Raw genomic sequence first — 23,215 nt, 5'->3', positions numbered from 1 at the left:
AAATAATTTACTTCATGTTAATTATTAGTTTGATGGAATAAATTTTGATGGTTTTCTTCTCAAAAATTTTAGTCTGTTATTTAATAATGTTATCACACTGGAAGTGAAAAAAGTAGTAATTTAATCTAGGGAATAAATACACTATTTCTGAAGGAAAAAAAGGAGACATGCTGAGGAATAAAATACAAGAACTAGATTACATACAGTTAAAAAAACATGGTAAGGATAGCCAGAATATCTTCTTTGTGTATGAAACCCTTGGCACATGGGAAGTAAGATCAGAGAGAGAAGATGAGTGCAATATCATCTCTCTCAGAAAATTATTAGTCAAATTTTAGAGAACTTTAAAATAAAACAACAACAACAACAACAACAACAAAAAAGAAAAAACCCAAAATTTTAGGGAAGGAACTTAAGCTGTGAAAGAAGGAATAAAGATTCTTTAAGAGACAGAACCAGTAAAAGATTTCCTGAGATCTGAACTACAGCTCATTGTAGAGCCACTAAGGAATACTAGTGAGCTAATATAGAGAGAAATTATTTTGAGAGTTTGTAGTCAAAAGAGTGGGTGCAGATTCAAACAAGAAGACTGAATATCTGGTGAAAGACCATGCTGAATGCTCTGTCAAATCTTGAGAGTATACAAGGGACTAGTACATCAGAAAAGAAAAAAGAAAATTAAAGGAAACCATATTATAGTGCTGTCTCTTCTTGCACACAAGTTTTAACATATTAATAATTTATGTATTAAACATTGATTTTTTTAAAATGTTGCATTAGCATAAAAACAACTGATACATAACACAGAAGGGTAAAGGGATTTTCTATTTTGTTTAAACAGACACTTTCTAAACAGATTTGCATTCTTCTGATGGATTTATTTTTCATTTCAGAGTGTTCACATTTTAGGAGTTAGATACTTTACATTTCTGTATACACTCCTAGTTGGAGCTTCTCTATCTGCCAGAATGTCTCCCATATTTTTGTATTTTTATTAGCAGTATTATGTTTGTCATTTAAATTTTAATTAATATTCAGTGGAAAAAGACATGCTCATTGTGGAACTGAAGATGGAGTTATTCAATGTGCTAGAAGTAGCTCCTTGAACCAAATATTTATTGCTCAAAGCACTTTTTACAGACACAAGCAACCTAACAGTCATAATGTGTGTTAGGTGGAACACTTTATAAATGGAGCAGATGAAATGATCAGCTGGTCAGCTTAAAGCCACACAGTGAATTAGAGACAGAAACAGAATAAGAACCCAGCTGAATCTGAGATCTGTGATTAGTTTCTGGTGGAGTTTCCATAATTTTCTCAAGCATGAGATGAATGTAACTCTTCCATCTCTGCCTTTCAGACACTCCAGGTATAGGTCCAAGACAATTATTAGGTACCTTGGGTTGAACCAGCTACAATCCTGTGAGGAGATTCTGACTCCCTTAGCATTAATTGTGTTTAAATTAAATCACTTGACAGGCTTTGGATGAGATTTTACATTAAGCAGAGATCCTGTAGGAATTAGATGATTAATTAATTAAAGCCATTAATGAACAAGTATAAGGGAATAAAATTTAACAAATATTTTCTTTTCATTTTCTAATGTTTATTGTTGCTCTTAATAGCTTTCTTTAGAAGACATTTTCAGACAAATTCCTGCTGTGTTAGAAGGATTTGTTACAAAAGAATTTCACAATGACCATGTTTGTCAACTACATCTCTCCAGGTGACAAGTTTTTGTGTTAGAGATAAAGAAGAAATATTTGTGTTACATATTGATGTAATCATCACTACTGTGGATAAAGGAGACATCTGATACCAATTGTACTAGAAAACACTGAAAATAAAACAACTTAAGCACCCAAAATTTCATGGCCTTCCTCTAGAACTAGACCAACCCTGATGAGGTTTTTCTCAATCCCAAGTTTTAAAATGTTAGATTAGTAGAGAGTGATGATCTGCCAATTTTACACCTGGTCAGCTGGTTTTCAAAGGGGTAAAGCTTTTCCTGATATTGAGGAGATAAAAAAGCATGATAGTAAAAAAACCCCTTTTGTTGTCTTTTTTTTTCCCTTTCATTTTGTCCTTGGCACAAGGACATCATACTTTTTTCTTTCGTGCTTTCTACCGGAGATGATGTCATTGTTATTACAGAATTGGAGACATGGTGATGCAAGTTTTTGGTAAAAATGAGACACTACACAAACCTCAACATTCTGTGCAGGCCTATTTGCTCAGCTACTGGGAAATTTACCACCTAACACTGAAGCATTAATCATACATATTGATCAAAGCTTATATATCTGGTACTGCAGATGTGGGTAGCTCTGTGTTAGCTCTGATGAACACAGGCTGGTTGTTCCTGAGACTTTCATAGGCAGAAACAAAGACTGGAGAATCATCTCTATTCCCTGAAATCCATTCTTTATCTCTGTTTGTATACAATTTTCCATGGATGAAGACCATTACAGGTCAAAAGATTACCTCCTTTTTTCATAGACGAGATAATTCTTCTCAATTTGACAAGGCATGAATTAGCTCATGAATGGCAGTTTATTTTATCTTTCAGATGACTGTTAATATTTCTTTTTTCCAGCCTGAATGTTTGGTCATCTGGTTCTTTCAAATAGTAGGAGGCTGAATAACATTATTTTAGTTCTACTACTTTTACACAGCCTCTAAGCACGTCTTATGAAATATCCTACTTTTTACCATAATCAAGCAGTCTTGTGATACATCTGGGTGCAAGATAAACATGGTTCTTGAATAGGCTCAGGCTCATATTGCTTAGGATTAGGCATTTTTTAAAGTAGCTTAGTCTTTTGAAAGATTCTGAGAACATAGGACTGTAAATTCTCCTTTGGAGATGGAATTTTCAATTCATAAGACTGATCCTGTAACATTGTCAGTGGCCAAATGAGGCAATGCATGCAATCACACCACATCAGCACTTAAAAGGGGTGCACCAAGATTTTTTGCAGATGGTATGGGAACAGAATTTTGCCAAGCATTAAACAGCATCATAAAGATACTTGTAAATGTTTATAATGATACTTACAAATTCCATCTTGACCATTTGCTAGATCATGCTCATGTTTTCTAATGAGTATTCCTGCTGACAGTATTGGTCCTGAAAGTAGGGGTTCTGTACCTCTGGCTGCCAGGAATAACAGATTTATTATTAGCTTATTTAATTTTTAAAATACACTGCTTTTATTCTTCCCAAAGGTACTCTGAGCCAGTACTTGGAGCAAATTAGAATTGTCCTCTGATGCAGTGAAAGCTGCAAGTGAAAGCTGAAATGCACATTACAAAATTTAAATGCATAATCTAATTTACAACTTTGATTTACATCTTCCAGAGTAACATATCCAGTGAGGACTGGAAGTTTGAAGCAGTTTTGGAAGGACAGGGTTTTCATGGCCCTCCTGTAATACGTGTGCCTGTAGGTGGAACAGTTCCCTATCCGCTCACATTCAAGCCCATTGCTGAGAGTGTAATAATGGTAAGAGAGAATCCAGTTTCAACATTTGAAACTTTCACCAAAAAAATTATCACCAGCATCCAAATTATGAAAGCCTTTAGACAGTTACTAATATTAAGCATCTGCTTGAGAAAAAGAAAGGGTAAGATTTACTACTATTGGAAGTAAAAACACAAATGAACTAACTTTGTAAAGCTTAAGATTAGGCATGATAGATTTCCCCACTGCATATTTTCGTGTCTTTTTTATTTAATTTTCTATTATATTCTTCAATTCTATTCATTTCTGTGAAATCCTTCAATCCTACGGTTATTCTGTAAAAATTCTGATCTTTTATCACAAAAATATATGTTGTTATCCTGGATGGAAATACTTATATTAAATTGTACTTCATTACCTAAATTATTAGGTGCTATTTCTCATTGTGTGGCTACATCACAAATTAATTGATGTGATGAGTACTTTATTTATAAGTTAAGCCACCATTTCACAGCTGCTTTTGCCATCAGAGTAATCACTATTCCAAATGCTAAAATGACAAGCAGAGCAAAGCCTATAACACCTTTAGCAAGAAGTTGTTTTTGTGGCTTTGTCTGTGTCCCAGCTGAGAGATTTTGACTGCAAGTTGCTGTTGAAATATTTGAGCTGCCAAAGATTAAAAAAAAAAAAAAAAGTTCTTTGAAGTATAAGTAACCCTTCTGCATGTGTTACCAACCAAATATAATGCAATTTAGGCATCCAGTATTGTAAAATTATTAAAAGCCAAAAGCCCTGAATCCTTTGATGACAAATGATTATGGAGGACATTTTAGCTGAATAGCAAAATCATCCAGGTTAGAAAAGACATCTGATATTATCTAGTCCAGCTGTCAACCCAACAACACCATAGTTACCCCTAAACCATGTCCCAAGTGCCACATCCAGATGCCTCCTGAGATGGTGACTCCACCACTTTCCTTGGGAATTTATTCCAATGCCTAACCACTCTTTCAGTAAAAACATTTTTCTAATGTCTAATCTGAACCTCCCCTGACACAAATTGAGGCCATTTGCTTTCAACCTTTCACTTGAGACGTAGAGAAGAGACCCATCCCCACCTCACTACAAGCTCCCTTCGGGTGTTTGTGGAGAGCAATGCACTTCCCTTGGGTCTCCTTTTCTCCAGGCTCAACCCTGTGCTCAAAGGACAGGTGGAAATATTCAGTGTGAAAAGTTAAATATCATATGAGAGACAAGGAGGCATGAGATCATATGTTCTTGGGGATGTTTGTTTTTCAAGAAGAAGCCAAAAAGTAGAAACCCTAGAAATATAAAAACTTTATGTTGTTGAATTTCATGGTTTAGAGAAATTTAAAATAAAAGGTTTTGTTTCTCTGGTTTACTTCTCTGTTTAGCAATGGGTTCATTAAAGAACTAGGAAAGTCAATAGGAACCCTTTCTTGTAAGCATTCTGAGTCACCTAGATTTGAGATAAATAAACTAAAGGAGTTGCTTTGGTAGCCAAAGGGGACTTGTAGAGTAATGAAACAACTTCTTTTTTCTCCTTTCTTTCTCATAGGGAAAGCTTACCCTGAAAAATATTACAGCTGGAACTCAGAACATCTTTAGTCTTAAGGGAATAGGGAAGAAACCTCTGCCTCAGGATTGCATTGTGATAGAGTGCCAAGTGGGAAAGGTGGCTCATAAAATCCTATGGGTGCACAATTATACCAAGAAGATGCTAAAATACAAGGTAATTTTTTTGCAAGAATGTGACAAATATTTTTCTGACAAGGACTGATACAATTTGTATTACAGTAGCAACAATTGCTGTAATTGCAGATAGACTAATGAAATTCATGTGTCCATGAGAAAATTTTCTATAGTTCATAGTATATGGATATGTTTATAATCAGGAAATCTGTGGGATAATGCATGATTTTACTGTGTGCTTGATAGGAAATAAGATTTCTTTGTGTTTTAGTCTGGTTTCTGAGGGAACAACACTTCTACAATTGTTCTCTGTTCATTTGCTAATCTTTCCTTCTCCAGTTTGAAACCTATGGCCAAGTCAGTTTTAAAATCAGAGAAGGGGCCTGAGAATTACTGGGTTCCTAAAACCTTCATAAAAAATTGAATATTGCATGAAAAAGACAAAAATTATTATCATCCTAAGGGAAGGATTGCAGCATGAGCTCGCTACACATGAATTTCTCATGGCCCAGAGGCCTGGCCCAGCTACTGTCTATTGCCCAGCTGTTGTTCCAGCAATGTTGGAGGAAGTTGGGAGTGCTTTTTGTGTTTGCTGATAAAAGATAAAATTCAGAGGTAATCACTGGAGTTGTTGAAAGGCAATGGGTCACTGAGGAGGTTAATAAAAATTCTTAAGAAATACAGTTCTATTGATTTCCTTGCTCAAGAACATATTTTTACTATTAAATATAATAATTATTTTTCATACTTTCCATTAACTATATTTTTTAACTCTGTTTACACAAACACATTTTCCTATTTAAAACCACTGTTGTAGTACTGATTTTTCTTGTCTTACTATTTATCTTGTCTGTATGTTTAATTTGGAAATGATAAAACTATTTCTGTAGCATTCCTCACCTTCTGCACCTATGTATTGGAGCCCATGTCTTATGCCAGCAGAAGCAGAAGGCAGATTAGGGCAACAAAGATGAATTTCTGCTTTTCCTCTCAGCTTCAGAGAAATTCCTTAGCAGGAACATCTTGGCTCTTGCTCATGAAAATCCATATTTGTGACTCTATCATGGCATTTAAATCTAGAGTAGATAGCATCCAGATATTATGGCCATACAGTGTTTGCCAGGATGGCTCCATTGAAGCAATGCAAGGGAGCGCCAGCTAACAATTGTCAGCATCTGTAAATATATATATATATATATATATATATATATTCAGTTTTCCTTTTGTGGAAGGGTTGAAAATGGGACAATATATATGCTAGAAGATAAAATCTGACTAGCTTTGTGGTGTGGACTTGCAAAACGAGTGATTTTGTTATCTGCCTTGGTGCCAGTAGGTCCAAATGCTGCTTTATTCAAACTGAAAGGTAATGATTTGAACATAAGATATAATGAGAGATCATGTATATACAAGCAGCAGTGTTGTATTAACTAATGATAACTCATGCCGATGTGAAAATCCTTCCTTGGATGTTTTCTTGCTAGTCTTCACTTTTCCAGGTTTCTACTTTCACAGGTATATCTACATTTAGATATCACAGAAAGTCCAGGTTCATATTCCTATTTTTTGACTTATTATCATCCCCAAAACAAAGTAAGAAATTAATTTTTTGGGCATCACCAGCTTTGAAATTTTTATTTTCAACAGTTTAGTTTTTCAGATGTGAATGTATTTGCATTTCTGATATATTTGTACTTTTATCTCTGGAGGAAGTGAATGTTTTTGGCATCAGAACTGTTTTTTCTGCTTTCCTATTTTGTGTGAACTCAATTTTTTTTTTGTGCCAACGTAAGTGAAAGATACAGAAATAACGAAGTTCAAAATGAATACATTAAAATTATTCATTGTATGTGTTTTTCAGAAATATTGCATAAAATGAATTTATGATAGTTGTAACTGTTCCAGGGTGAGCTCTGTCTGACTGAACTTTGATCTCCTTGAGGGTGTTCTCTGGGCCCTGAAATTTGATTTTGTGTTGTGGAGGGGTTTTGTGCTTTTTTCATCTCTGTGAAATACTGCTTGACAATCCAACTGTGTGTGCTCTTTTAGCTTGGGACCTTTGGGAGAGAAGTAGTAAGGTCAGCTATTTCATGCATGTGTGCATATAATAAATTGCTCAGTGTGAATAATGCATTTTCTCTATGCGAGGTTCTTAGCCAGGAGCAGTTGCAGAACAGTTGTTGGAGCAAGGTGGGCTGGAATTGCTGGAAAAGGCATGGTTACAAAGGCTGCTGGAGACTGGAAACTATCCCCTCCACAAAGCAAATATTAATCACTTCCAGCACTCTCCAGCAGATGTCATGTAGTGTCTTGTGCTATTGGAGTGAGCAAAGATCATTTGCTTGCTTTTATTTCCAAAACAGTCTGCCTGTAAATTAGGATTTAATCACTAAATCCAGAACATGATCACAGGTATCTTTAGTTATTAGAGGAATTCAGAAAACCTCCTCTAAGAGGGAACTGTGACCCACAGCCTTGTTGGAAATGCCAAATAAACTGTATTTACTCAGATGTATATAGCACAAAGGGCAACGGGAAAATGAAGTTATTCTAATTTTGTTGCTGTTGTTCATTCCATGCTGCCTGGTTGCTGTAATATCTGGGTAGTCTGTGGTGAAGCAGAGCACTGGTTTTATCTTTGTTTGTGTTTCCCCTGGGAGCAGTTGCTGGCAGCCCAATAACTCCTCCTCCTGTTTAATCCAGCATCTTTGACAGTTTTCTGTATTGTGCTGTAGCTTAGTTGGTGATTAGGTAGAGGAAATGTTGTCAGTCTTGGCAGGCAGAGCAAAGATAATACAAGAAGTAATAGTTTTGGATGTTTTTGTTTTGATGGAATCTTTTGTAATTTTGTTGGCTAATGAATATCTTCATTATTGGATTGATTGGTTGATGTGCCCCATACACCCTGCATTGCTGGAGTATATCCACCATATGAAGCAATTTCTCAGAGATTAACTGGGATGCACATGATAATAAAAAAAGCCCACAAGAATTTCATTTACTGAAGTAATAAAGCTCAAGCTATATCAAGAATGGTATGAGATGTGCCAGGAGCTGACAAACATAATAATTTACAGGCATGTCCATAAACAATTTACTACATGATGAATACTTAAAAACAAGTAATTTAGCTGAGCTAATACTTCGTTAATTTTGCCTTGGAGGTGTAAATTTAGCTTCATTATTTCATTTTAATAACTGAATATATTAAACTACAAACTGAACAAAACCCCTCATTTCATTAAAAAATACAATTACGTTATATATATGCTACTCTGTTTTTCATATTTGCTGTATTTTTATAATAGTCTAAGCCAAAATGAGGCTACTACTGCAAAAGTGACTATTTAAAATGAAAATTTAAAATGAAATTCCTAAGTCTAGAAGGAAGAAGGAAATAGTCCTTGCCTTTACTGCAGAAAGACAGCCCTCTTCCAGCTGAATAATTTTTTTTTTCCTATTCAATCAGATACAGAGGGTTTATGTCTGGAGCAGCAATAATTTTTATATATGTGGTTTGATTGTCTGTGCAACCATTAGTGTGGACCTAGAGCTGGGGAGGGAAGAAGTGCCTTTGCAATTCAAGGGAGGTCATGTGCATGGCTCCATCAGTCTACATTTAAAACTTCTAAGCAAAACACTTTCAGTGCTCACAAAGCTTTCCATGATTAAAAAGAAAATTTCCATAAATTACATTGAAAAATATGGATAGTTTTATGAATTCTTTTCTACTGATTGATGTGTAGTTCCTTAGGGGACTGCTGCCACTGTGCTCTTCGTGGTTGGTTCTAGGGGATCTTACAAAAAATTGTCTTCCTTGTGATTAACTTACTCCTGAATATGAAAAAAAAAAATCACAACAGAATTAATAAAGAATTTGTCCATATATAGCATCAGCCAGAGAGCACATCCTTCTCTGATGATGAATTAATAGAAGATAAGTGACTGCAGTGTAAATGGATTTTTGTGTTTGTAAAATTTCATTAAATTCCTCTGACAAGAGGAGGAAGTGTAAAGCATTTTTATGAAAATCCAGTCTCTTGGTCTCATGACAAAACTTTAAATGCAATATTCTTTTTTATTTATATAAATCTTTGTCAACTGGATATAAATAATTGTCTGATGTGTTGATGGCTCTTTCTAATGATACCTTTGATAGAAACTTTAGCTATAAAGGTGCCTAATTCTTTCAAGGCATGGTTTTGCAATAAAAATATAAAACTGTGCAACTGTTTTTCTCATTGCCGTTCAAAATAGATGCCTTTAAAGTAAATTCTCCAGAGGAATCTCAAGACCCAGTTAAATTACCTTTCAGGCATTAGGTTATACAAACTATTAGTATTTTATGACTTTGTAGAATAAATACATAATGAAAAAGAAAAAAAGAAATCCCTTGTTTTTCAGCCTGTAATACATAATGAAAAAGAAAAAAAGAAATCCCTTGTTTTTCAGCCTGTTTACGTTTATTCTCTATATATAGTTTTGGGTTTTTACAATGTCACCAAGACAATGTTATGAAGGCTAGGTATTTGTAAAAAATGCCTCCCAGTAATAAAATTATGAACCATAAACCTTTAAAGAGGGGATTCCCTGTTCAGCCTAACTTTTGTTTGGTAATGTATCTGAGATTTTCTCGGAATAAATTCTGTGCAAGTGCTCTAACCTGGTTGTCCAAGGTCAAGTTTATATTCTTTAACAACAAGTGGATCTGTCTATTCCATAATGCTTCAATTTTTATCTGTCCTTTCAATTTCAATTCCTTTGGCTTCCTCTGTATCTACCAGAATTTCTGTAACAGAGGTTTTTTCACTAAAAAAAAGGCAATCTTCTTAGCAATAATGAATGGTTCAAAGGCCTACAGAATTTCAGAATAACTGTAGTTGTTGCCAGGTGTTTTTTGATAATCTGTTGTGAAATTTTTAGATCAAATAAGGGTATAGTAAGGTCTTAGGTCAAATTTGTTTCTTGAAATGAGTTAGTGGTCTTGACAGGTGGCCTGGGTTAGGAACAAATCTGGATTATGTAGCATTTTTCATTAAGAACTCCAGATTGTTGCTCAACAGGCAGGAATTATTTGGGGAATACCCTCAGTGCAATGCAAAGATGTTTTACTTCAGTGTGGTAACTTGCTGGTGGCAAAATAAGAGTGATTGGAATAGGAATTAAATGAGTTCCTAGTGACTCAGGAATTTGGAAAGTTTGCACTGAAAGATGGATGAAGGGCTTGTTTTGGAAAACTGCCATTCTTGAGAGTTTTGTGAAAGTCTGGTTGTCAGATTGATCAGAGACTCGTACAGATCAGGTTCTGGCCTAGAGTCAAAGAGCATTCACTTTTTGCTAAGTAGAGCCTCTCAATGTTGTTAAACAGACCTGAGAAACAATTTTCAAATGGAAACCTTGAATGTATTACTGTCTAACTTTGTTGTACTAAGACACAATGAAGTTTAAGTATATTTGACTATGTTCTTACATCCATTCATCACTTTGCCTTTAAGTTTTTGGAGTCATTCTTATTTAGTTATTCACCTCTGGAAAAAGTTACAGTAATTTTGAAATTTGGTTTCCCATTTCTGTTCATGTTAAATAGCTATGTTACAGTTCTGCAGAATGAGTTTTCAAACCAGTGGCTGATAAATTAGTTTTAAATTGCAGCATTTTATACATGTACTCCATTTATACTTTCTGGCTGTGTGTAAATAATGACTTGATATATAAGAAAATGGAGAATACTAGAATTTAAAAACCAAATCCTTGGGTATGGATTGATTTGAGCAAATGCTGTGCACCGTCACAATGATAATTTAAATAAGAATTTACATTTTGGTTCCATTGAGTTATTCTGCAATTCTAGTTTCCTGAGTGATAGTGATGTAAGGTATTTTAAGAAACTATTTATTATTTATTATTTATGCAATTATTTATGCCTGAAAAATTTTGTGTGTTCCTCAGTGTTTATCTGCAGATCTCAGTATAAACACTGTGTGTAAGTACAGATTTCTGCAGACCCACCCTTGGTGTGGGTTCTGGTCAATCTGCCTGTAATTGTTCATCATTCTCTGGTTGCACATCAGGGCAGAAGCTGACAAACTGCCTCTCCCACTAACTGGGAGAAGTAATTCCATATCTTGACTAATTTTGGATAGCTTGTAAGTCAATATTATTTTTGTTGTTGATAAAAGCACCCCAATTTATGCCCTATTTTCTTCCATCAAAATGTATTTGCCTAACAGTAGTGATCCATAGAAGATTTTGTTAGGCATTTTAAGGTACCTTTGAGAACACAGTGTTGTAGATTATTATAGGATCTAAGGTTTTCAGTGCTACATCTGTGACTAAAATTGTGTCATTTTCTTACATATAATCCTCATAGAAATGCATTTTAATAAGAAATAGCTCTCTCTCTCTGATATTCAGAACAAAGTTAACTTAAGGCTTACTGTGTATAAATTCTTTTTTTCCTTCAAAGCTTTCCTCTAAACTTACAAAATCTTTGCAACTACTTATTGTTCTATAAATCTGCAAATTCTGGACTTTCCTCTATGTGTACTTTAAAATTCTCCAACTTTTTCCCTTTCTGAGTATTCCTGGATGTATTGTTATTTTGTAATAGACCTGCAGTTAGCAGAGACATGTTATACAACATTATGCCATATTAGAATCCCAAATGTCTGTGAACAAATGAGAATGAGTCTCAGTATGAATTCTGATATTAGGATAAATTGCCTGTGTGCATGGGCAAGCGTGGGCATGCACTTTTAGTATCCATTTGTCATTTGAAGTTGATCATTTTAATTAGTCTCAGTAACAGAGCTGATAAATCACGTGGCCATTGGAGCAAGACAAAGTTCTCTTTCAGGACCACATGAGAGGTACCTGGTGAGTGATGTCTGTCACAACCATTAACCTTCTCAGGAGGTTGGAAGTAGGAGACTGTATTGTTATGACCACTCCTTGGGGACTGGCTGAGGTGTGAGTGACTTAAATAACAGAGACCAATAGGGTTGGTAAAGGAATGAGGGTGATTCCTCAATAAGATGGTGAATATTTGTGTTATAGCTCTGGAGTAGTGTGCAGCTTGAGGAATATGAGTTGAATGATGGCAGTTGGAAAGATGACAGCACACTGAGGTCAGCATCAGTTATGTACAAGTTTTAGTGAGCATCTGATCCAAAAAGGTTTAATCTGATGCAGGAGAGGGAAGGGAGAATTCCTTAATGTCTCTTGGTACAGGATCTGGATTCAAGCACTGAAGCAGTGGCTGTGTGTGTACTGACATAATTTCATTGCTTCTACTCAACCTTTTCCTGTTTGGTTACACAGTCACTTCCTTAGGATTAAAAAGTTCATTTTGAAATAACTTAGCTTCCGTTAGTTCACTACTCTGAAAAAGTGAGCAAAATTTCTCATAAATGACTGGAAATCAAACTTCTGCTCCATATTTACTCATCAGCAATCCAGAGGCATTTCATGTTTATTATAGTCAGCCATGCCAGTAGTGTTCCTTTTACTTTGAAATCTTTTGGTAGAAACTTGTCTGATATGTCCAGTCTTTGATAGAACTGTATTACCCTACCCTTCTGCTTTTTAAAATTAATCACATTTATCCTACTTCGGTTTCTGTCTCCATGTTACTTTTTCTTTAAATAGAAATCTTATTTAAACTAATCTTATTTCTATCCCTAGTAATTTGCTATCATTTTTATTATCCTGTTTGTATTTTTAGGTACTTATCCTTCACGCTTTACATTCATTGTAAACTGAAATGGAAAATGTAAGAGTGTGACTAATTTATTGTTTATATGTTAATAAATGAATCTTCCCCATCTTCAGTGTGTAACAGCCCCACCTTTCCTATGCTTTGCTCTTTGTTGACAACTTAAAGATTTTTTCCCAGTTATTTTTCTCCAAGTTCCAATTCAGCAAGTCTTTTCATTTGTCTCTTTTTTAGCCTTTTTTTCCCTCTTGCCAAGCAGTCTCTTCTTATTCTTTCTGGTTGCTGGACTTTTAATATGTAGTTTGAAATGTAGATTTATTGGGGAAGAGGAAGACTCTTGCTTTACAGGTTTTTTTAATCTGTTACTTGGAATAGAAATTCTGGATTTAGAAGAACCAGCACCTGAAAAAGGAATTACAGTAACATAAATACCACTGAGGAGGAATGTGTTTTAGGCAATGACTGTCTGTATCAGAAGAAAAGGTGATTTAAGAATATGCTTATTTTCCTCAGAAAATAATAAGGAAGTATGTTGACTTAAAAAATGAATGTGCATCTAATGCTGTTCGTGTTGCAAAAGAAATCTTTGTAGAATTCAGGTATCCACTTGGATGATTGATAGGCCAGCTCTGCCCAGAGATGCCTCAGACCTAAATGCCTTTTCCCTGATGCTTTTTCCTGGCTAACCTAAAACCAGAGGCCAGAAAGAATTAAGAGAATAAAAGAATATGTGTTTGATGAAGGGCCTTCAGGTGCATTTAGGGCAGATGAAGCCTCCCCAAGGGGCTACACCCAAAGTGGACCATGGCCATGAGTTCTTCAGACAGATGCAAATGTGGTCCATTTACATATCAGGGGTTAACCCTCCAATTACAGCTTCAGGTAATCATATTCATATTTCCCCAGTATTTCACCCCCCAATTCACTTTTCTTTTACTTTTCAGGGCCTGAGGCAGTAGGATGCCCTTAAATTTCAAATTTTGTTTTGTCTGACCAAAACATGAAGACAGTTAACTAAGACTCTATATAGAGTTTACATATACTAATATCCTAATGCAGTGCAGAATTTCAAAAATACAAAAGCTAAAATCCTAAGGCATCACCATGAGCAGGTACTCAGAGAATTCCTCTGTAGTAACTCTGTACAAGAGAGAAAGAAATGAGATGCAATTAAAAAATACTCACCCTATATTGCCCCAATGGGCTTTACAGTTTGCAAAATCAGAAGTTCTGCATGTTAAAATTCTGTTGGTCTCTCCATTGCCTTGAGAGTTACCATGCATGCCCTGTGTATGTGTCATTTACAAAATGTGACATATCAAAAAGCACAGTTTAATATCACTTGAGGTCTAGCAAATGATGTTAAAATGACACTTCAGATTTTGCTTTGCTCTGTCAATTTAGATTGATCAGTACTGCTGAATGTCTTTGTTATACTTCTAACAAAAATTTATGCAAAATATTAAGGGCCTAACTGTGCAAATCTCTGCATATGTAAGCAGTTCCGGGGTCTGAACGATATACTTTTGATCATGTTGAGCAATGATTTCAAAATTTGTGCTTGCTATGATCTGTATATACCTGCATTTCTCTTATAGTGTGTATTCTTTTGTTTGTATAAAATTTAGGACTTACTGATACCACATTTTCTATTCTACTCTCCAAAGCAGGTAGAATGGATATTGTCTCTATGGTGCTCTTGCAACAGTTACTTGCTTTTGATGAGTTTTCCTCTCTGTGATTTGTCTTCCCCAGGTGTATTCCAATCTCTCAATGCTGAGTGGTGCCCCTGATGTGGCTGTCAACCCAGAGGACACTGCTGCTTACACTTTGAGTGTATCTCCCTGCAGACGAGGAATATTTCAAGGTACTATTTAGAACTCAAATATATAAAATATCCCTATAGATTAGCAGGGTAAATCTCCTTACACCTAATGCTTGCATTTTTTCTGCATAACCTTTCTTCTGGAAGTAAGGTTGTCATTGCTGGTGATTTAGGTTTTTAAGCTGGCTCATATTTTTATTTTTAAAGGTATCTTACTGCTGAATGTGTGGTCAGGTTCTTCAAGAAAGCCAGCATATGAACAACTTTATGCATTTATTTGGTCTCATGAAAATTGACTAAATAGGAAGTAATGATTTTTGAATTATCACCAGGTTTGTAGATCTAAATTTAATTTTCCACAACCTGTTTTATTCCTTTAGATATGTTAGCACTACTAGAACCAAAGGTGTAAAGGCAGAGAACAGAATTTGATTTTTTCCCTTAATTAATGTTCAGTCTGTTCACCACAAGGCAAGAGTACAAAAATAGAATTCAGTGACCTTGGTTCTTCCTTTGACGTATGTGGAGGCTGAGGGGGATCTAAAATTAATTGTTCATAATTTGCATCCACCCATGTGGATGGGTGGATGCAAATTATGAACATTAAAAATGGTATTTTTATGATACAGTAGCAAAACTCTGGATATTTTTAACCAATGTCAGCATCCCATCATTAATGTTTTTCCTGATTTTCTTTTTTAATAACAATTCAGATTTCATTATTTTCATGTGCTTAGTAATGGTTCTAAAACTCCACGGTGCTGATTACTTAGCTCATAATGTGAAAAGCATGGTTTTGAGAATGAAACTGTGCAATCAGTCTTTGCTTTCCCTGTAGGGTAACTACTGTACTAACTCTTCAGCAGAGAAACGTACAAAGGTGTTTGGGAGAGAATTATGGAAAGAGAGGAGATCATCCTAAAGGAACTGAGTAGCATTCAGGGATTGAACTTCCCAATAATGGATAAATCTTTCAATAGGAAATGCTTAGTGTGTGTAGTTTCAAATTTGTGGCACTTGATCTGCTACATTCTTGGTCAATTGAGATTAATGACAGCTGTTTTCTTAGCATTAAAAAGCTATTAAATCTTGTCCCTGAGGATGTCAAACTACTTTGCTCCTTTGGACATTTTGTTTTTGCTACCTGATATGTAAAATGTAACTAATAATGCCATCTCAATTCACAAGTGACTTGTGCAAAGAAATTAATACCTGTAACAATGCTTGGCCTCGAGCCATAGGAAGATTTCAGTGCCCTGATCTGTAGCCCTGGAAAAAAAATCATGCTATATGAATAGGAATCAGCTTCCAATGAAATTGTAACCATCAAAAAAGTGCACCATGAAATATTGAGGATGTACTATATTTTACCATGGCTTTTTTTTAAGCGTTAAAGATTTAGGAATAGTCTCTTCTTCTTCCTTAGAAAATCCCCAATTCTTTTATATATCATGAAAGTTTCAGTAGAAGAGGCTCCAAGGGATCTATCAGAGAGGAAATTAATACCAGGTGATAAAAGCCATGCCTTCAAAGGGACGTAGATGGCATGTTCAGATCTACATCTCCAATGTTCTCTCCTTCCCTTGACTTCTATCACAATGGTTTCCATTATGTTTTGAAGTATTCTATGTTCACTGAATGAAAAAAGAGAGAACAGTCAGTTTCTCTAACCCAACAAAAAGTTACTAGTTCAAATGCTGGGAAGCCACATCTGCCCTTCTTCTCAGAAAAGTTCATTTATTTTCCACTTTAAAATAACTTAATAGAAGGGTAAAGTTATCCTTTGAAAAGGACAGGCCCCAGTTATCTGCAATCCACCCCCTGGCTGAGGGCTTGCTTTAATCACTACCTCAGGAAATCATGTTCATTCTTCCCCTGGAACAGAGACAGGTTTGACTCTCTCACAGAAATCCATGCACACTCTCTAATCATTCAGCTGCTGTAGCAGGGAGAGGGGTGGAGGGAAGAGAGGCCACTATCACAGGTGTGAGAAGCAGCAGCTGATTTTGCTGTCTGATGTTAGGTTTGATGTAAACCTGACTGCCAAGTGTCCTGTCTAAGGTAACGTGTTAGGAAGTGCTTTCTTTGTGGCTTCAAGGAGAGTGGAAGTCTGTCTGCATCAGAATGTGCAAGGCTGGCAAGTCATATTTGTTCTCCAGAGCAGAATTTCCAGGCCCTGAGAAACTTCAATGTCAAAGATAAAAGATAAAATATATATATATATATATATATATATATATATATGAATGCATTTTTGGCTTTCAGGATATTTCAACAGCCAGCCTGAATCTTGAGTCACAGATTAGATGTAGGTGATTCAAGCGGGATTTAGGCAATACTCAGGAATCTTAATCCTTTCCAATTTCAAGACACTACAAGAAAAGAAGAAAAGTATAATTAAAACTTCCCCCTGCTCCCCCCCCCCAGCCACACACACAAAAAAAGGAAGTATTCTTTATTCAGTTTGGTGAATTTCTTTAGAAGAAAGAAAATAATCCATGGGGTAATCCATGGGGTAAACAGCTGGAATGACAAAATAAAAAGCAGTGCTCCAAAGCTGTCTGCAGAGGGAGTCAATTTTATCCTGCAAGGAAAAAAGAACAACTATTTTGATACCTACCTGAGGACTCTGTCCTAGTGCTGGTGAATAATTTCAAGTCTAGAACTTCCTAACTTGTGAGTGTAAAACTTTATGTTCTAATACTGGTTTTTTTCATATTAAAATAAATTCTAATGAAAGGACTTTTACCATAGAAGTTGTACTTGGCAAATGGGTTTGCATTTTTCATTTACTTTCCAAGTCCTTTTATTTCCAAAATTATATAGCTGCAAAATTATGCTGCTTTTGCTTTCTGTCTTGCTGTTTTATGGTTGCTAAGCTAAAAATGGGCCCAGTTATTTTCTAAAGCCCATCTGGAAGCATTCCAATAGAATGCTAATATTACATGCTTCAGCTAGTTTTTAGGTGTGTGACAGCTTTAACACAGAAATAATAGCAAATAAACACCTCAAACAAGATTCTGTCACTACATAAAATTCTTCAGCAGTCTGTTTTCTGAATAATTGAGCAATTTTCTTTAGGTTTGATAAAACCTCTACAACAGATTGCTTTATATTTTATCAAATTTTTATTTCTGCTTTCCACAGAATAGACCAGAATCTTTCCAGAATACAGCAAAAATCATAACTTGAATATGTCTTTTGCAAAAAACCCACAAACCTTTCATAGTCAGTGCCCTTTTATTCATACAGCCCCCTAGCTTTTGGAAAGGAGCTTTCTAACTTTATGTCTCACCTTTCACTAATGTTTTAACGGAATCTGTGTTTAGTAGGCAGTGCTTTTCCATGCTGATTAGAAACTTATATTGAGGAAAAAAACAGGCAGCATCTTTTTTGAGGAAAAAACCAGGCAGCCTTTAAATAATATTATTATTTTTGATATTTAATATAATTTAATATAATTTCATATTATTTATTATTATTTAATATTATTTCCAGGCCTGTCAGATGCAGCTGTAGGACAGTTTTTAGGTGGTGAAGATCATGCTGATACATTCTAGCCTGTAAATGAGTTGATTGAGCTTGTTTGTCATTATTATCTCTTTGACACTGGCATTAAGAAAAAAAAAAGGTCCATTTCTTTGCTGGAATTCTGCAAATTGATCTACTGATCTCTATAATTTCAATGGAATCATAAACACCCATGAGGGAGAAAGATGATCTTTGTAGTTTCCTATAGCCCAAGCTGTATTTCCAGCACCTGCCTGTTTGCCTTGAGCAGTTCCTCTTCACCCACTTCACCCTGACAAATCGAGTCTAATTCAGTGCTGGCAAAGACAAAGCTTGAAGGCTCTTCTGGTTACTTGATTGTTGTGAAGGGCTCTGCTGGATCACCAGAGTGCACTGGAGGAGCAGCTGGCATGGCCCAGCAAGATGATCCTGGCACCTTCCCTTCCCTTCTTCCCTTCGCTTCCCTTCGCTTCCCTTCGCTTCCCTTCGCTTCCCTTCGCTTCCCTTCGCTTCCCTTCGCTTCCCTTCGCTTCCCTTCGCTTCCCTTCGCTTCCCTTCCCTTCCCTTCCCTTCCCTTCCCTTCCCTTCCCTTCCCTTCCCTTCCCTTCCCTTCCCGTCCCTTCCCTTCCCTTCCCTTCCCTTCCCTTCCCTCCCTTCCCTTCCCTTCCCTTCCCTTCCCTTCCCTTCCCTTCCCTTCCCTTCCCTTCCCTTCCCTTCCCTTCCCTTCCCTTCCCTTCCCTTCCCTTCCCTTCCCTTCCCTTCCCTCCCTTCCCTTCCCTTCCCTTCCCTTCCCTTCCCTTCCCTTCCCTTCCCTTCCCTTCCCTTCCCTTCCCTTCCCTTCCCTTCCCTTCCCTTCCCTTCCCTTCCCTTCCCTTCCCTTCCCTTCCCTTCCCTTCCCTTCCCTTCCCTTCCCTTCCCCTTTTAATGAGTATTAAAGCTTATTCTCATTTTTTGTTGTAGGGAGCAATTCATTTAATCCTAGTATACCAAAAAGTAGTAGGATTTACAGAAACTCCTTAGGATTTTTATGTCTCATCATAGAAATTTTCCTAGGAAAAACAGAGGTTATAAAGTTTTGTACTAACCTACAGTAAATATCTTTTTTTTTTTTTTTTTGTCAATAGAAAAACTACAAGAAAAAAAAATTGGCCAAATAGCTACATAATTTCTATTCATCTTGTTAATTTATCTTATCTCTTTTGTGTAACTTTTCTATGGCAGCAACTCTACTGGCTAGAAAAGAATCAGCAAAAGATAAAAACCCCTCCTCCCACTCCCAAGACCTTATTAAGTTCATGTTGGTATATTTAAACCACAAGCCAAATGTTTCTATATCTTTTCAGATTTGTGTGATGAATTCTGTGGCCATATAGTCTTCTGGGTTTTTTTTTCCAGTTAAAATATTGGGATATTGTGGACTTTTATCATCTCTCTGCAGCAGAAAGTAATCATGCACACTATGTACCTTTCAAATACTCCATTTAAGTTATACAGAGGAAAGCATTGAGCACTTCTTGCTTTCATAATTGTGTTCATGGATACAGGGGGGTGTAGTATATAGCCAATGAGTCAGTCTAACTTGGGGTGTTGTAATTACAATTTTATTGAGAAATAAAACAGCCTGCCTCCTTTTTAAGGTATGCATCTTCTCTGAAGCAATAGAAAGCAAGGCTTTGGTACTAATATTTGGACTGTAGTTGTATAAAATGTTTCAACATTGGCTAGTAAAGCTAGAAAATGTGCTATGATGTTTTGACCAAGAAAGCTTTTAAATTAGTGATGTGTCAGCAAAAATATAACATCCTCAATTTATGTAAATTTTATTATTAATTTTCAATAGAGTTCTAGAAATACTTGTATTATTGCTTTTACAATTTTAGGATCATATATACAAGTTTAGTATTTTACATATATGTAAAAGGAGAGCCAAAGAGTCTTCTTTTCTATAACAGATGATGATGGCATAATTCTGTGGCCACTTGAATCAGTGGGAATTGTATCTCTGGGATGTAGGTGAAGTCTGGTTTGGTCTTGAATGTATGCTTTAAAAATTGTCAGCCATGATATTTTGGCAAGTTACACTGTTGTGTAATGTGTGACAGAGAAGTCAGAACTGAGCAACTGGATACAAAAAAATCCCAAAACCAAAACCAAAAACCCAAGCATTGAGGACTGTTGTGCATGAAGAGATTATCATTTATCAGTTATTTTGTAGCACCAATAATGAAAAGGGAGATGCTCTGATAAGTAGAAGTTCTGTAAGATGACTCTGCATTCACAGCCAGAAGACCAGAACTTTGTGTGTCAAAGCTCTTTAACGGCAGAGGAGCCAAGCTCAGCAGAGCCACATGAAAAATGTAAAATTGCTTTTTGTATTTGTTATTTGAAATCTGTCATTTTTGATGCAGCATTTCTGCACATTTCCAATGTATTATTTATGACTTCATAGAGCACAAAGTACTTTTTATTACTTTTTATTGTAGAAAATTCTTTTTCCCATCCTGCAAAATAACTCTTGACAGGAATATTTTTGTAGTCCATAATTTGAATAAATTAATATATTTATGTGTAATCTGCTGTCTTAGCATCCAATAAGGGTCAGTGGGTTGCACCATTCACACCCAAACCAGGAGAGCATTCTAATTAGGAATACTTCCTAGGAAATTGTTCTGCCTTAATTTATAAACTCAAGTCCTACAGATCATACTATGTACTGTCCTCAGTGATCAGAATTCTGCATTTCAGATTTGACATGAAACTAATATACTTTTTTTTGTTGTTATTTGAGTTCTTGCCAGCAATGATTTTCTTTTCTTTTCCCCTGATGCAATATTCAAATAGCTTTGGGACTGTCGTAGATACTTTGATGCCCGTGAAAATTATGAGAAACAATTTATGAATGTTTTAAGATTAGCCAGATAAACTGAGTTACAAAATGTATACCATCTGTAGTAAAACTCATTATTTTTTCTAGAAATACTTTGACAGATTTAATTGAGAGCCTTGCAGAGATCTGCATTCACCACATCAATTCATTCACCTTTATCAATCAAGATTATAAACTCATTGTTATTGACTCTGTTTGTTTGAGCTCTGGTTCTCATGAAGTAGGAAAATGGAGTCTCAGCACTTACACTGCAATTCTTCACTGAATTTTTGATCATGCAATTGGTGGATTATCAGCACAATGGTTTAACAATTCAAGTAGTTTTCAGTTACCATAGTTCCTCTCATGGCTCTTGAAATATTCTTGAGCATTAGTAATTTATTCTTTTGGAACTTTCCAAGCATTCCAGTATTTGCTGCAAATGAAAATGAATTATACAAGTGCTTCAGCAAATTATTTTGATGCTTTTGAAGCCACATTTTGTGCAGAGAACAAAAGCCACTCTTTGTTTTATCATCTCATTACTTAAATTGCTCCTGTGATTGCTCCTGTTCTGTCCCTCTTTCTCCCATGCTCACATATGGATAATTTGTGATTCTGAAATAGAGAAAATTGGTAAAGAAAATCCTACAAGGTTACTGGAAGGAAGGACTATAAGGAAAAATTACTTAATTTTAAAATTAAGTGTAACAAAATATTCTTTACTGTGAGAATTTGGTTGAATTTATGAATGTATTGATTAACATTTAGCCAAGACTTTTTGATCAACTTCATAGCTATAATTTTGTATATTTTTACTAATTTTATTCTAATTGTTGATAACTTTTAAGCATATTGATGTCAAGGATTGGTATTTAAAATTAGTGAATTCTCTCTTACACTTTGCTTCTCTCTAATATTTTGATTCAATAGACCAAAATAATACTAGGATTTTATATTGAGACATAAAATCAGATTAATTATTCAGAATTCTATGGTCATTAGTCATTAATTAGTCATTTATCCTATGATCCATTATATATTAGTGCCATTCCATCAAGATTGATATACCTTGTGTTCTCTTACATCAAGATTTATATACCTTGAGCATTTTCTTCAGTCTTCATTATTCTTTCCATAATGGTTCTATTTTTTTAATCCTTTTTGCACATCTATCTTATCTTTAAGATTAAAAAAAAAAAAAACCAGTAATTTCCTGAAATTACAGTCACTCTGCCTCTTTGGAGCCAAGTTCTGACTTAATTACTGGAAGTAATTTGTGTAGTTTTTTAAACTTTTTTCATTTGAAATTCTTTTGGTTTGTTTCTAATTAGTTTAGTTTAGTTTATTTGTATTTGAGTTTTCTTAATGAAAGAAAATATGGGATTCTAATTTTTTTCAGTTTAAAGTTATATATTATAATATTCCTTTGGATTGAAACCTATTTCAATTTTTTTGATTTTGTTTTTAACTTCAGTGTTTTATACCTGTGCTTCTCAGTTGCTGTGTCTCAAAGAAAAAGAGATTCTTCCTTATAATCATTTAATGTAGCCCTTCTTAGTAAGAATAGTTTACCAGTGTTTGTCATGTCACACCTCTGCCCCACTCAAAGCTGCAGAAACAAAGATGTAGTTATTATGTAGATTAGATGTAGTTATTATGTACATTAGATGTAGTTATTTTCAAATCAAATTGTTCTGGGTCTCTCATAAGAATTTCCCATTTCAAATTTTAAAAGTTCCATTAATGATAGTTTTCCAAAATCCTTGGTAAGACACAATGAACAAATTCCCTTTTGGAGATATTTCAAAAAAATTCTAATAATCACAAATGAGAACATTTCTTAATATATAAGAGCATAAAATTTCACCTCCTCAGATTTTATATGAAGCAAGAATTAAATCTGCAAAATGTATTTATTTTCACTTAGAAACTCTCCAAAATATATTCAAACATTGAAGGAAAATACTTTAGATGCAGATAGAATGCTATTTGGTATTTCCAAAAGTTTGTGTAGATTTAAAATTCTTAGAGGCACAAAATGGAAGAATTGATACCTGCTGATTAAATGCCAGTATATAAAATCTTCCAGAATAACAATAATATTATTTAAAGGCACCTTGT

The 23,215-nt window shown here is 35.1% G+C and overlaps 1 protein-coding gene across 1 annotated transcript in view; it reads left to right on the top strand.

Annotated features, from left to right (window-relative positions):
- CFAP47 (cilia and flagella associated protein 47) overlaps positions 1-23,215 on the top strand; it is a 261,353-nt gene that overhangs the window by 116,653 nt on the left and 121,485 nt on the right. Inside the window, 3 exon segments of the mRNA XM_050976722.1 lie at positions 3,362-3,505; positions 5,043-5,216; positions 14,646-14,757. Coding sequence (XP_050832679.1) covers positions 3,362-3,505; positions 5,043-5,216; positions 14,646-14,757 — 430 coding nt within the window.

The sequence above is a fragment of the Serinus canaria genome, chromosome 1, assembly GCF_022539315.1.
Source record: "Serinus canaria isolate serCan28SL12 chromosome 1, serCan2020, whole genome shotgun sequence".
In the NCBI taxonomy this organism is placed as follows: domain Eukaryota; kingdom Metazoa; phylum Chordata; class Aves; order Passeriformes; family Fringillidae; genus Serinus; species Serinus canaria.
This window is presented reverse-complemented; position numbering and strand designations above follow the sequence as displayed.